Below are 15244 nucleotides of genomic sequence, written 5' to 3' on the forward strand. Positions count from 1 at the left end.
ACCTAATGAAACTTAAAAGCTTTTGCAAAGCAAAGGAAACTACAAACAAGACAAAAAGACAACCCTCAGAATGGGAGAAAATATTTGCAAACAAATCAACGGACAAAGGATTAACCTCCAAAATATATAAAACAGCTCATGCAGCTCAATATTAAAACAACAAACAACCCAATCAAAAAATGGGCAGAAGACCTAAATAGACATCTCTCCAAAGAAGACACACAGATGGCCAAGAGACACACGAAAAGCTGCTCAACATCACTAATTATTAGAGGAATGCAAATCAAAACTACAATGAGGTATCACCTCACACTGGTCAGAATGGCCATCATCAAAAAATCCACAAACAGTAAATGCTGGAGAGGGTGTGGAGAAAAGGAAACCCTCTTGCACTGTTGGTGGGAATGTAAATGGTTACAGCCACTATGGAGAACAGTATGGAGGTTCCCTAAAAAACTAAAAATAGAACTACCATATGACCAAGCAATCCCACTACTGGGCATATACCCTGAGAAAACCATAATTCAAAACGAGTCATGTACCACAATGTTCATTGCAGCACTATTTACAATAGCCAGGTCATGGAAGCAACCTAAATGCCCATCAGCAGACAAATGGATAAAGAAGATGTGGTACATGTATACAATGGAATATTACTCAGCCATAAAAGGGAACAAATTGGGTCATTTGTAGAGACTGTCATACAGAGTGAGGTAAGTCAGAAAGAGAAAAACAAATATCGTATATTAACGCATATATGTAGAATCTAGAAAAATGGTACAGATGAACTGGTTTGCAAGGCAGAAATAGAGACACAGATGGAGAGAACAAACGTATGGACACCAGGGCGGGGAAGAGGGAGGGGGAGGGGGGGACGAATTGGGAGATTGGGATTGACATATATACAGTAATATGTGTAAAATAGATAACTAATAAGAACCTGCAGGAACTTCCCTGGTGGCACAGTGGTTAAGAATCCGCCCGCCAATGCAGGGGACACGGGTTCGAGCCCAGGTCCGGGAAGATCCCACATGCTGCAGAGTAACTAAGCCCGTGCGTCACAACACTGAGCTCGTGTGCCACAACTACTGAAGCCTGCACACCTAGAGCCTGTGCTCCGCAACAAGAGAAGCCACCGCAATGAGAAGCCCGTGCACCAGAACAAAGAGTAGCCCCTGCTCACCACAACTAGAGAAAGCCTGCGTGCAGCAACAAAGACCCAATGCAGCCAAAATTAAATAAATAAACTTAAAAAAAAGAACCTGCTGTATAAAAAATAAATTAATTAAAATTTTTAAAAAGTGTTATCACTTTGATTAGATTTTTGCACTTGTTGGCTTCCATGATTTGGTTTGGCAAAGAGCCTGGCCGCTCAGCTGGATAACATAGGTATCCACAAAGCAGCTTCTAGAAAGAGATGACTCAAGTGAAGCATCAGCTGCTGGCTTCTGCCAACTTCAGAAGACAAACTCATTCTTTGCCTTTTTTTAGGCAAAAAGCTATTCTACTCAGTGTTTCTGATGGTGGGATATAATTTTGTTACAAAGGGCCAAAGAAAAAATATAAAGTATTAGAAACAATCAATCAAATAAAAGGGGGCTAATATTTATTTAGCACTTGCTTTAAGCCAAATACTCTTATATATGTTAATTCATTTCATCCTTTCAGCAACACTATAAGATGGGCATTATTAGTCTCATTTTACAGATAAGGAAAGTAGGATTAGATGGCTGTTATATAGCAGAGGAGGGATAAAACCCAGGCCTCAGTGGCTCCAAAGACAGATTAATAGTCAGAGGATCTGGGTTATGTCAAATGCTTTATGGTGGTGGTTTATGGATGTGGGGATAAAGACACCTCAAATAATTCTTTAGAATTACCTCATACCAATGATTCTCAAAGTGTGGTCCCTGGACTGGCAGCATTGGCATCTGTAGGAACATGTTAAAATGCAGATTCTCAGGCCCCAATCTAGACCTGCTGAATAAGAAGCTTTGGGGGAAGTGAGGAAGGCAATGCAAAGGGCAGACCAGCTGCCAGAGTTGCCAACCTATAGTGTTTCACTGTGACAGAAATAAACCTGCAATATTGTCAGTTAGCTCAGGTGTACTCTTCTCTGGGGAGAGCAAATTGGTCTCCTATTCCATGCAGCTAATAAATTCCTCATTATGAATTTCAACATGTGACAGGAAAATAATATTTGTTATTTATAATGTTCTGCTTCCTTCTTAAGGAAGACTGATCCTGGTAACCAGAAAAGTTTTTTGCTTGCTTAAGCATGAGCTCTTCACCATTTGTCTAATGGCCTCTTATCTTCCTCCTCCTCCCTTGATGCCTGAAGGATCAGCAGTACAGATCTCTGAAAAATCTTATTCATGGATCTGCTTAGATCAGATTCCCTAGAAGCAGAGCCTGAGTTGGGGATTCCTGTGCAAATGATTTATTGAGGAAGCACTCTCAGGAGAAGAGAAGCAAGGGAAGGAGGTTAAGCATCAGGGAAAGCTAACCAAGGATGTGGTCTCAGACAGATACTGGCTTCCGCCTAATCCCCAGGGAAGGTCTGGAGCATGAATTTCACCACAGGGTTGGTCCTGCCCAGAAGGACGAGAGCCAAGTTTTTGTACACCTCTCTATCAGCTACTCACTGACTGTGGACTGCCAGTAGTGGGATGAGGGTGAGAGTGTAACCTCCTGGGCTAAGTGGTTCCTGATGGCTGAGGGTAGCAAAAGGGGCAGCTGTAAGCCATTAGTATCCCACCCTGACAGCAGCTGGGGGGTGGGCGAACCCAGGTTAATAGACATCTGGTTGAGACACCAACAGCATCTACTACATGAATGCTTTTTGGATCACTGTTCACATCCCTGAAATCTGTATCGATCTCTGCTTAGGTGTGAACTCTCCTCTCATCTGTTGGCCTCATAGAATCCAAGTCCTGGACCAGCCAGTTTCCCATTCCCCATTCAGCCATTGAAGTAAATCAAATCAAGTGGCTACACTTGTACGATCCCAGATAGTTTGCAGAGGGGTGTTGAACACATGCATTATCCCTCCCTGTAGAATATCTTTCTATCCTAGGAACATTTTGTTGTTATTTCCTGTTTCCTTCTTTTGTAAAATGAAGGGATGATCTGGATCATTTCTAAGCCTCATTCCAGTTTAAAAATTCACTTGCCTAAGGATTTTGCTCCAGAAGGCAGCTATTGTACTTGCATTGCCTCTGAGAATGAGTTTCACAAAAACATGGATTAGAAACTAAGTCCAGTGTCATTGATACAAGTCAGGCACTGTTCAAACTGTGAAAAGATTTAGTCCATATAAAGGAGTGCACTTCCATTTGTTCTGACCACGATTCTTTCATCAATAATTGATATTAAATTTACTGGATAATTATTAGGGATGAATTACTTTAAAATATTAAAGAACTGCAGAGTTGATTGCAAATTCCTGCCTCAGTGATCTGTGTCATGTGTTTGCCACACAAAAATGCAGATACTATCATTTCCATTCCCAATATTACAGTGCATCAGCACTTAAATTAAGGGCTTCAGGAAGGTTTCACAATGGCAAAGCAATATATCGTTGAAACTGTGGCAGAAACTGAGGCAAAACTGCAAAAGTATCACTGAAGTGTCCCTATGTGTCTCCTTTTAATCAAATACAAGCTGATATTGAAAAAAATTCCTGATGTAAGTAACTGAAAGTAGGTCTACCCCGACCAGATACTGGCCCTTTGTGTGACTTAAAACAAAGCACCTATTCAGGTTTATAAAACACTGAAAAGTGTCCCCTCTTGCTGGACAACTTACAAAAATGTCATTCCTTCCTCCTGGCTGTAAGGCCTATAAGGAGGCACAAGCCTTGGTATCTGAAGTGCAGACCAGGTTTTAACCCTTACTCACACCTTTTACCTGAGGCCTTTGCACAGAGTACATCTTGCCTGTCAATATATAGTGTTCCTGGTTGTAGATGTCCAATCATTGTGACTTGACCGGTTTTCCATTCTTTGATATGACCTTTCATATTTGTCATCAATCCTACAAAATTGCTGAGTAGCACCATGTCTGAAGACATGCTGCAGCTCATCTCCATTGATGAGAATGTCCAAGACAAAAATGCCCAAAAAAGAATGTGTTCTGGACACCCTCTCTGTATGTATTCTTCATTCCTTTTTATCATATGAGAAGATTTGCCTTGGAACTTTGGCATTGGACCAAGAGGCCCTCAGCATTTTAACTGAAGTTCTAGGGTCGCTTATTTGTGTAGGAGCTCTAATGTGGCATTGCCATGCTAATCTATGCAGATCTTTCTGCCTGGGGGTGTTACAATAGTCAAATTGTTAGCACAATATTTGTTCGAATATCTGACATTGAATTATTTTTCTAAAGTTCCTAGAAACATCACTGCAGAAAAAAAGAAACAACTGATAATTCTTCCCCTACATGGAAATCATTGCAGTGTAATAACATGGTGTTTTTACTTCCAGTGTTACAGTGGAGAAAGCCTGGAAGAAAGGAACTCTTTGACTAGTTATATTAATTAAGTCAATAGGATCTACTACACCAGCAACCCAAGGGTCATTGCTGGAGTTATTGTTAATCTCTGTCATTACAGTAGTTACATAGGAAAGGGAGTGAGGGAGGAAAGGGTAAAAAGAAACAGGAGATAACATAGCTTTGGAAAAATTAATATCAATACTAAATCTTCCTTCCCTGTTTTCTTTATTCCTGACAATATAAATAATGTCTTCTTAAGATGAAAAGTTAAGCAAGCAAATAAATTCCTACAGGCTTAGGTTGAGAACAGTGTTAATTTGTGTGTTCATAAAAAAGAAAGCTCTGGGGCGTTTTGAGGTAAGGTGACTAAATTTTGGCAAGAAAATAATACAAGTTCTTTCTGATTGAGGGAAGAAGATTATACCTTCTATTCGGTTCAGAGAATAGCCAGTAAAGAGATGAGAGCTCATTACCATAGGAGACTATTTAGAAAGTGGAGTGATACTCAGTATTATGTCCTTTGTGTGTAGACACATGGCACCTTCTAGTTAAATTGTTCTTATACCCTCTGCTGAAAGAAGATAGTTCAGGAAACTCCACTCTTTCTTTCTTAAGTGCTCCCAATAAATTACCATAAACATGAAAGTCACCTTTGATATTTACTAGAAAAATTGATTTTTTTCCTATAATATTATGAGCCTTCCCCCATCTCCCTACTAAATATGTTTTATTGCATCTTCATTGCACATCTGATTTGTAATTCATCTCAGACTCCCTCATTTAAGTCATAGCTATCTGCTGAAGAATATCAGTCAGTCAGCCTGGAAACATTCTTCCAATAGTAGAAATGGAATATAAAGGTAATTACTTTTCTTGTCCTCTGTAAAATATGTTACATTTTTAAAGTTTCAGGTATTTAACATTTGAACTAAAGATTTCAAATTATATCATAATAATTCAACAATACACATTGTGTTCACCCACAAGAGACATCTAGCTTTAATTACATAATAATCCAGTAATGAAAATTTTTATTATCTTGAAGAAAAATTAGAGGAAAAAAATGGACTAAAATGTAGCAAGTAGTAGATTTATGGAACTACCCAGTGTGTGGTGTGATTAGATGCATGACGAGCACAAACATGAAAAAATTAAATTGGTCCTGCTGGAGAATTTGAACCTACAAAAATGTCACTAATGGATGTTATATTCCTAGCTAGGTATTCATGGTTTTACCACTTGTTCCCAAAGGCTTCTGTAGGCTTGTAACATTAAGTATTTATTATAGAAAAGAGATGTGTGCTCTTCAAGGACCCTCCTTCCACAAATGACTAGAAAAAACTCCAGAGTTTGGACATAATTATAGCTGTTTTTCTAAGAATTTCATCATTTGCCTCCGTAAGTGAATGTCTGTCTACCTCATTTGCCTGAAAATTGTATTACATAAGCAAGATGGATCATCTGGCTCCCTTGTTGGTCCTAGGGGATATGAGCACAGCCCACATATCTACCAGCAGCTGACTGTCTGGTAAATGTTTACTTATAAATTAGTGTGGGTGATAATTTATTAAGGTAATAAGCGTAGATTACATTTGATGGCTTAGGCATTATGTGTTATGAACACAGTATTTTATGTTTAGTTGAAGCAAATGTATATGATTATGAATATGGTACCCAAATGTAACTCAGAAATTGTGAATTAGAAAGTTTAAACGAAGTTAAGCCACGTGTTACAGTGCATCAGCACTTAAATTAAGGGCTTCAGGAAGGTTTCACAATGGCAAAGCAATACATCATTCACCTATATACCCTGTATCAAGATTTGTTTATTTCTTAGATTCTCTTCTCCTTCCCTCATAAACTGACTCATTCTGTTACTGAAGAACATGGTTTCTCTCTTGAGAAGCATCACGGCATTAAAACTTTGGCTTCTGGAGCTGAGGCGAGTAATCTGTCATCAGGGACACCATGACAGCCTGGGATGACACACAGAGAAAGAGGAAGAAAGAAATGGGTAAACATTAGCAAGAGACTGTTTAGAGACCTACGGAAGAGGGTCCAGGTTGCAGCTTTGAAGGCCTATGGTTGAAATGTGTTTTCCCGAGGAAATGATAAGGGGACGGTTCTGAACTAATATTTATTTTTATTTGGATAAAGGGAGGTCAGGAGGGATCAGGGTGACCCAAATACATACACAAACACCATGCTTATTTAGGCCTCATTCCAGGACTAGTTGGGGAGAGAGCTGAAGTGAGATTCCAAGGTGGTAGCCATGACTGGATTTTCTAGTCATAAGTGAAACCTAGGTATTGGCTGGTTTTAGAGAAATAGAACCCCTCCCATCCTTGTGTTTACCCTGTGGTTTGGCTACTTGTAACCTAGAGAAGTTTAGAATAAATCAGATGTAGAGTAGTTAAGGTAAATCATTTAGGTTAATGAATAATGTCTTTCCGAATCTGGGTCCTCATGAAAGAGTATTTATAACCAAGAGTACAGCTTCCCATTAGGCTGCCAGCTACAAAATGGGAATTTTCACCTTTACTCTTCCCAACTTCCACAATAATGACAATAGTAATAAGATCAGAAACAGTGATGACAAATGTTGATTGAGTGCTTACTATGTACCAGACTGCCTTATCATGTGTTAGTCGGTTAAGAAGTATTTGCCAGGCACTGTGCTAGGTGCTACAGTGAGGTAGAGAGAACTGTTTGTCCATTATCTCATGTAACGCAACAACCTTCTAAGGCAGCTTGTGTTATTATCACTTATAGATGAGAAACTCAATCCTGGAAACAACACAGAGTACAGAATTGGGTTTGGACCCAGGTTTCTCTGACTCCACTCTTAAGAGGTAGTTTTACTGCCTTTCAGGTACTTGCTCTTGCTCTTTTTTTTTTTTTTTTTTTTTTGCAGTGCACGGGCCTCTCACTGTTGTGGCCTCTCCCGTTGTGGAGCACAGGCTCCGGATGCGCAGGCTCAGCGGCCATGGCTCACGGGCCCAGCCGCTCCGCGGCATGTGGGATCTTCCTGGACTGGGGCACAAACCCGTGTCCCCTGCATCGGCAGGCGGACTCTCAACCACTGTGCCACCAGGGAAGCCCGCTCTTGATTTTTGACCAAGCAAGAGCAGGTCTTGTCTTTCAAATGTGCCCATTGAAAGTATTTATTGAAGAGTTACCATGTGCTGGGCCCTGTGCTGACTGCTTTATGTGCATCGTACTATTTATTATCCATTCCTACTATGTGAGGTAGGAAGAGATATAAAATACAGATGAGGAAACTGAAGCATAGGTATTTTCCTGAGTGGTGGTAGTAAGGGGTGGATCTGGACTCGCCTGTCCTGGACCTTGACCACCATTTTCATATGAATAAACTGGGCTTAGAGGAGTTATGGTACTTTCCCAAGATCACGCAGAGAGCCAGAATATTAACCTGATTTCCAAAGCCTATGTTCTAGAACCAACCAGTATTCTGTATTGCCTGCAGGCTACAAAAATGTGTTGAGCACATATTTAGGGTATTTGTCAGGTACCCTTCTAGGTATAATGAAGGACATTACAGACAAGATCAATGCTCTTATGAAGGAGTTTTCATTATAGGGAGGGGACAGGCAAGAAACAAAAAAGAAAATATCAAGGAGTGATAAATGTCATTAGAAAATAAAAAACAGGATAAAGGAGGCTGGGAAACCATTTAAGAGAAGGTGGCCAGGGAAGATCTTGTTAAAGAATGACATTTAAGTTGAGATCTGAATGACAAGGAGAAAATACAAAGGTCAAACACTGGGATAAGAACATGTTCCAGGAAAATATTTTAATCTTTTTTATGGGTTCCTGGGATCACATCTCAGGTTTGGTTTGGTTTGGTTTTTAATGGTCACTGCATATGTCAAATTTATTTTCAAATATTAAATCTTAGAAAGTCAGTTAGGAATGGAGTTGCCAGATTTAGTTAGGCACATACATACATATATACATACATAAATAAATAAATAGGCATTTCAGATAAACAACAATTTTTCTTAAACTATAAATATGTTCCAAATATTGCATGGGACACATCTATACTAAACAATTATTTATTGTTTATTTGAAACTCCAATTTAGCTGGGTATCCTGTATTTTATCTGGCACCCCTAACTTGGAGAGAAGAGACAATAAAATACTATGAACTACGTTCGCAATAGTGTTGTGTATCTAAGGGTCATCACGATAGCAGTGCTTTGAAGTGGAAGATTTTTTGCAGGATCCCTTTAGGTTACTTCAGCTCCACAGTAAAATTTGTAGGCAGAGGAAGAAACCCGACTCTTGATGAGTCCTACAGCCTTAGTAATTATTGAAAAATACAAAATACAAAAGGTAGCTTTGTGGGAAGGAGAGGGTGCAGGTCCGTGTGTGTGTGTGTGTGTGTATATGTGTGCATGTGTGTGCGCGCGCGTGTGTGTGTGTGTGTGTGTGTGTGTGTTTTAAACAAAGAGATCAAAAGGCCTGTGCCCTATGGAGAGAATGATGTGATTACTGGAGTGTTCTGAACAGCACTGCTGGAAATCACCCAGCATGAGGGCCTTAAAAAGCTACTGTGAGTGGGCTTCCCTGGTGGCGCAGTGGTTGAGAGTCCGCCTGCCGATGCAGGGGACACGGGTTCGTGCCCCGGTCTGGGAAGATTCCATATGCCGCAGAGCGGCTGGGCCCGTGAGCCATGGCCGCTGAGCCTGTGCTCCGCAATGGGAGAGGCCACAACAGTGAGAGGCCCAACTACTGCAAAAAAAAAAAAAAAAAAAAAGCTACCGTGAGTGCTCAAAGAGTACACTTTTGCTTTAAAAATGTTACATGCTTTTAGAACAAGCCCTTCACCTTATTTAGTTATTACATTAGTCATTATGGGCACCTCAGAACTTGAGGGTAGATTGTATCTTTCCTTCCTTCTTCTATCCTGATTGTAAATGAAATTGTGTGTGGAAATCATTCTCTAGACAGTAGTGCTATCCAATAGGACTTTCTGCTATGATGGAAATGTTCTATGTCTGTGCTGTCCAATACAAATAGTGTAGCCACCAGCCATATGTGGCTTTTGAGCACTTAAAATGTGGTTAGTATGTCTGAGGAATTGAATCTTGTATTTTATTATCTTTTAATTAGCTTAAGTCTAAATATAGGGACTACCCTGGCGGTCCAGTGGTTAAGACTCCACGCTTCCACTGCAGGGGGCGCCGGTTCTATCCCTGTTCAGGGAACCAAGATCACACATGCTGCACGGCACAGCCAAAGAAAAAAAAACAAAAAAGTTAAAGAGCCACATGCACCTAGTGGCTACTGTATTGGATAGGGAAATTCTAGAGGAAAACAAGTATTGTGCCTTTAGAACATCCCAGAAGACTCTATCACAGCAATGCTGAGCCTAAATGCCATTCTAAATAAGCTGTCTAAGAATAATTTCTTTGCCTATGAAATAGGAATTTAGACAATCTCTAAGGTCTCATCCCTCTTGAAAATGCCATGCTTCTATGAATTGTACAGGCTATGTGGGGACTGCACAGTATTCATTTTTTTATCTCCAGTGCCTGCCAGAGGGCCTGGCACACAGTAGATGCTCAGTATATGATTGCTGAAATGAACTTAATTCAATGGGACTGCCAACTCATCTGGCTCAGAGACATAAAGAGGACAGCATGTGTGTCACCAACCCCCTTCCAGAATCCATGTCAGGTCTCACTAGTCAATTATGCCACTCTTTCCTTCCAAGACCACAGGCAGGCTTAGAACCTTCTGAACATAGGACTCTAAGTAGCCTGTTAATGAGATTGAGGACCTAAGATTAAAAATCATTTGCCATCTATATGGCTTGATCTGCTTATTTCATATGTGAGGAAACTGGGACCCAGAGAGGTAACACTTATCCAATATGACACAGCTGACAGCTGTGACATCAAAGACAGTTATAGAATTCAAGTCTCCTCACTCCCAGTCGAGTATTCTTTCTATTTTAGATTCTCTGCTTTCATTTTAATATGACCATGCCTCTTGTTTTCTTTAAAATACATTTTCCCATTAGGGAAAGGAAGATGGGAGATGGAGAGATGGTGGTAGGACTTAGATGGTGGAAAATGGGTGGCCATAAGATTTCACTGTGTGTATGTATAATATATACACCCTTGTAAACATTTCAATTATGTGAATGCATTAAGTACTTAATTTTTAAAGTAAATTCAATTGAAAGATGTGCATAATAAGCTCTTTAAATATTCAGATGTGCAGAGACTCTTCATAAATGATATTTTAGAAAGCTTACTTTTAGTTTCCCCCTCTGAATTTCAACAAAGGACCTATTTTAACAGATTTGGGTTGAAAAAAATTTATCTTTGTAACTTCAGTCATCTTCTGATAAAGAATAGAGCCTGAGGCAAATTCTTTGCTATGTTTCTTCCTGAGGTATCTGGTTGGAGAGGTCACATTTCCTTTTTGTCATCTGGATCTTTGCTTCTCAAAATGTGGTCCACAGGACAGCAGCATCTGCATTACCTGTTTGCTTGTTAGAAATGCTGAATCTTGGACCCCATCTCAGAACAATTCCAAATCTGCACTTTAACAAGATCCCTAGGTGATTCAAATGGACATTAAAGCTTCAGAGGCACTGGTCTAAATGACATGACAATTGCCATTTTGGCCAAAGTTAGTGTCCTGAGGTGGCAAGCTGGAAGGTACAGTAAAAAAAAAAAAAAAAAAAAAAAAAAAAAAAAAATCATCCCTCTTGTTAGATATGACAAATTTAGGCCTGATACACAACTTTTCATTGCAAAGGGAGTCATGATTGTCTTCCAGTCAGCTATAGTAAGAGCTCAAATCTCTGCTGGTCACTGCATTAGATCAACAATGAAGATGATAATGGTGATGATAATTATAATAACAATATTTACAGTGCGTTAGATAACATACTAAATGTTTTACATGCATTATTTAATGCTCACAATAACCCTATCTATATCCATTTATAGATTACATAAATAATTAGCAGATAGTCCTTTCCAGCTTGTTTTTATCAACTCCGTATACTGAGAGCTATAAACTGCATTTCCCAGACTCCCTTGTAGCTGGAGTGCAGGCATGCCACTCAGCTGCATCTTGCAGCCATAAGTGAACAACATGCAGTGGAAGCCATCTCTGGGAGATTGGATCTTCTGGTTCATATGCAGGTGGGGGAAACTATAATGGACTATCTGGCATTTTGTTTCCAGGGCATTAGGTACCAGGCTATGGGTGGCTGTGTCAGTGGTGTTTTGGTTACAGAAGAACCACAGTGTTGCTGGGCAATTTTCCTGCCTGTGTTGTTTCTGAATATGTGGTATACAAGAATGATTCGCTACACCCTCTTTCTCCAGAGATTCTGAGAGGTGCCTAATGTCTTTTAACAAATTCCTTTTTATTTCTCTACCTGAAGGGGACTCTATTGTTTGCCAGTAAGACCCTGGCTGGTATAGTAATTGAGATCAGTTAAATCGCTAAAAGATGGTGGTACTAAATTATGGCACTGGAGTATTCCATTTTCCAGAAAAGACAATGGTGTTTGGGATATTGTAAAGCAGAGATGTGAGGTTAATATTTCCTAGAATAGTGGTGATGAAGATGAAACTAGTGGCATTTTGTTAAAGGGACTAATAATTTTTAAGATTAGTCTTGCTGCAATTTTGGAAATGTTCTATACCTAAAAACAAACGTGTCTGTGGGGCTAAAGCCAATAGAGAACCAAACAGTTATCTAGGCAAGGAATGAAAGGAAGAAAGAGAGGAGAAAGGAAATAAGATTTCTTTGAATGCCCACTTTGTGCCAGGCACTGAATTTGGGGCTTCTATAAACATTAACAAGGGGATTTTTAAATTATTGTATAAGAATTATACAACTTATCATGGTTGGCAGGCAATGGTGGCTGGTGCTCACACTGATCAAGAACAGTAAGAATTTTGACTAAAATAGATATATTTCAATGGGGGTCAGTTTTACTCCATTGAAAATACACTATAAATGCTTTAAGCAATAATAATCTATTATGAACTTTCTGAAAAAAAAAGTAGATGCCATCTGAGCAAGTAATGTATGTGGGTAATCCCAGCTGCTTATTATTTACCAAAAGGCATGAATGACCAAGTAGGGGGCCACACAGAGAATTCCCTATCCTCCAGTCCCCATTTCTTGCTTACCATGATTGTCCACTTTCTGTTTTCGGCCTCTGGGAACACAAGTGATCGTGGAGAATAAAACACTTCATCGTCCACTTCTTCTGGCTTTCTGGGCAAGCAGTGTAAAAATGTCCAGTCAGAAGCAGCAACTTTAGCCATCTAAAGAAGAGATGGGGTTAAGACTGTGTTTTGACTCTTATATGTGGCTATCACATTTGTCTTCTTCAGTCAGTCTCTGACTCTGACCCGGGGTCAAAGGTCAATGCAAAGGGAGAGATAAAGGGGCAGAGTGAGGGTTTAAGCTCAAGGCACCCATCGGAAATGTATATGGTACTTTCAACTTATGGAACTTTCTAGTCATTTTTTTTGATTTGGGAGATCACCACTCCAAATTAAACCACTAACTCAGTTTTCTGGTACTCTGTCTAGTGAGTTAATGGACACTTCAGTAAAGAACTCTACTAGGGTAATATGTGGCTGATAGCAAAAGTCACCAGTTATACCCCCATGTATTTTAAAGGTTGCCTTTACATGATAGTGTTATATTTTTAGCTTATCTCCAAATTATGGTCTTTGGCACTTGAAGCATACTTCATTACTAGTTAAAACAATTTTGAAAAAGAGCTCTGAGATAGGAGTGCATTAAACAGGATTATGGGCACTATGCACTAGGTGGTTCATTCTTCATGCAAATGTCCTAGTAATTTTAATTTTCTCTAACAGTTAATTCCTGAAAATTACATTTTGCCATCCATTTTCATCGTTCACTTACAGATTCAAAACTACATTCCCTCATAAATTATTACCTCAAAATTACTGCCTTTGTACTAAATTTTTTTGTTTTTGTTAAAAAAACAATAGAAAATAGGCAAAGGATAATATATGAAAGAATATTATAGTTTATAGAAAAAGATATGGAAATGGCCAATAAACATGAAAAGATGTTTAACTTCATAGTAATCGGAGAAATACAAATTTTAAAAAGCATGAGATACAGATTTTTAAAAATTAAAAATGTAAATTGCAACTAAGAATGGAGAGAGTGTGGAGGGAGTATAAATTGTCAATCCTTTTTGGGTGGGCAGTTTAGCAGCATTTCTCATATTTTCAAAAGTATATACCACTTCATCCAGAAATTCTTCTCCCTAGAAGGAGGATTCTATTCTCTAGTAATACCTGCACAAAGAAATATATATAAAATGATCTTCATTGCAGCATTGTTTGTAATTGGGATAATTGGAAATAGCCTAATTTTTCAACAGGAAACATTTTAGGTAAAATATGTTCCACTCATACTTTGGAATTCTATGCAGCCATTAAAAAGAATGAAAAATATCTGAATGAATGGACAAGAAAATCTAAGATTTGTTAGGTGGAAAAAATAAGTCACAATAATATGTCTAACCTACCATTTATGATAAATCATTAGGGGTGGAGGGGTGTGTGTGTGTGTGTGTGTGTGTGTGTGTGTAGGACTATGTAAATACACAGAAAAGGTCTGCAAAGAGACACAAAAGGCAAAGAATTCTGATGCCTCCACCATTGTGAGAGGGAAAAGCTTGCTTCTCTCTTCTGCCTGGGTTTCAATTCCTTCATCCCAGACAAAAGTGTCTTTCCAAAGGACAGAGCTAGTCTTCAGGGGGAGAGAAGTCACTGGGGGATACAGTCAGCGAGTCCTTTATAGGGAACGAAGGGAGAGTCTGTTCTCCCCAAAGTGAATGAGTTGTTAGATGATTCTGGCCTTTATGAATGGAATTAATGAACCTTCAGAGAGGCATCAGTTTGTACCTTCATTGTAACCTGGTAACCCTGGAAAGCCTGGAGCCGCTTTTTCTTCTCCTCTTCTTGCCCCATACTTATCCAAGTGTCTGTAATTAATACATTGCCTCCACGAGCCGCTTCCAATGGATCGTTCATCAGTGACAGCTTGGTACCGTTCTGGCATACACGAGCAAGCCGGTTAAAGAACTTCACGGGACAGGGAAAGACAGTTACACCTTTACATATAAGGAGCATACCTCCTTGGCATACTGCTCTGCCAACTTGGTTATGCTGGGATCAGGCTCATAACCCTGCAGGGGGAAGAATGAACTGTTATTTAGGTAGTTTTCTTATAAATGCCTTCTTATACATGCATTATTTTCCTTTCAACAATATGCCTTATCTCCTTCCTGTTTTTGCTCTAAGTTGTAGCTCAACCATGTTCAGTAGAATATGATGTTGACATCTAGAATTTCAAACCTTAATGGTGCTTTGGGGAATTTAAAAAGGTAATCAGTTAACCCATTTGTCTTTTATTATCTTTGACCTCTTTCGTCATAAAGACAAATGGGGTGTGGTGCTTTCCGGCTCTTGGTAGCACCTCTTCTTGTCCTCTAATACTTTAAGAGGATTATATACATAATTCTACAACTTAATGCATTTTTGTTGCAGAGTCTCTCCACAAGCTGTTTTTTTTAATGCCTTTTTTGTTTGTTTGTCTGAAATGCTTTTTCCCATCCACGCCACGTGGATAATGCTTTGGGGTCTCAGCTCAAATGTTTCCTCCTCAGAGAAACCTTCCCTCACCCCGTGAGCTA

General features: G+C 39.3%; 1 protein-coding gene across 1 annotated transcript in view; it reads right to left on the reverse strand.

Annotated features, from left to right (window-relative positions):
• Nucleotides 1-5464: 5464 nt before the first annotated feature.
• OTC (ornithine transcarbamylase) overlaps nt 5465-15244 on the reverse strand; it is a 66818-nt gene continuing 57038 nt past the window's right edge. The window contains exons 7-10 of the mRNA XM_081222105.1: nt 14684-14737; nt 14454-14603; nt 12687-12824; nt 5465-6470 (exon numbers count right to left, since the gene is read on the reverse strand). Of these exons, the coding sequence (XP_081078231.1) occupies nt 6411-6470; nt 12687-12824; nt 14454-14603; nt 14684-14737 (402 nt within the window). The 3' untranslated portion in view covers nt 5465-6410. The remainder of the gene's footprint in view (nt 6471-12686; nt 12825-14453; nt 14604-14683; nt 14738-15244) is intronic.

The sequence above is a fragment of the Mesoplodon bidens genome (genome assembly GCF_964165515.1).
Source record: "Mesoplodon bidens genome assembly, chromosome: X".
In the NCBI taxonomy this organism is placed as follows: Eukaryota; Metazoa; Chordata; class Mammalia; order Artiodactyla; family Ziphiidae; genus Mesoplodon; species Mesoplodon bidens.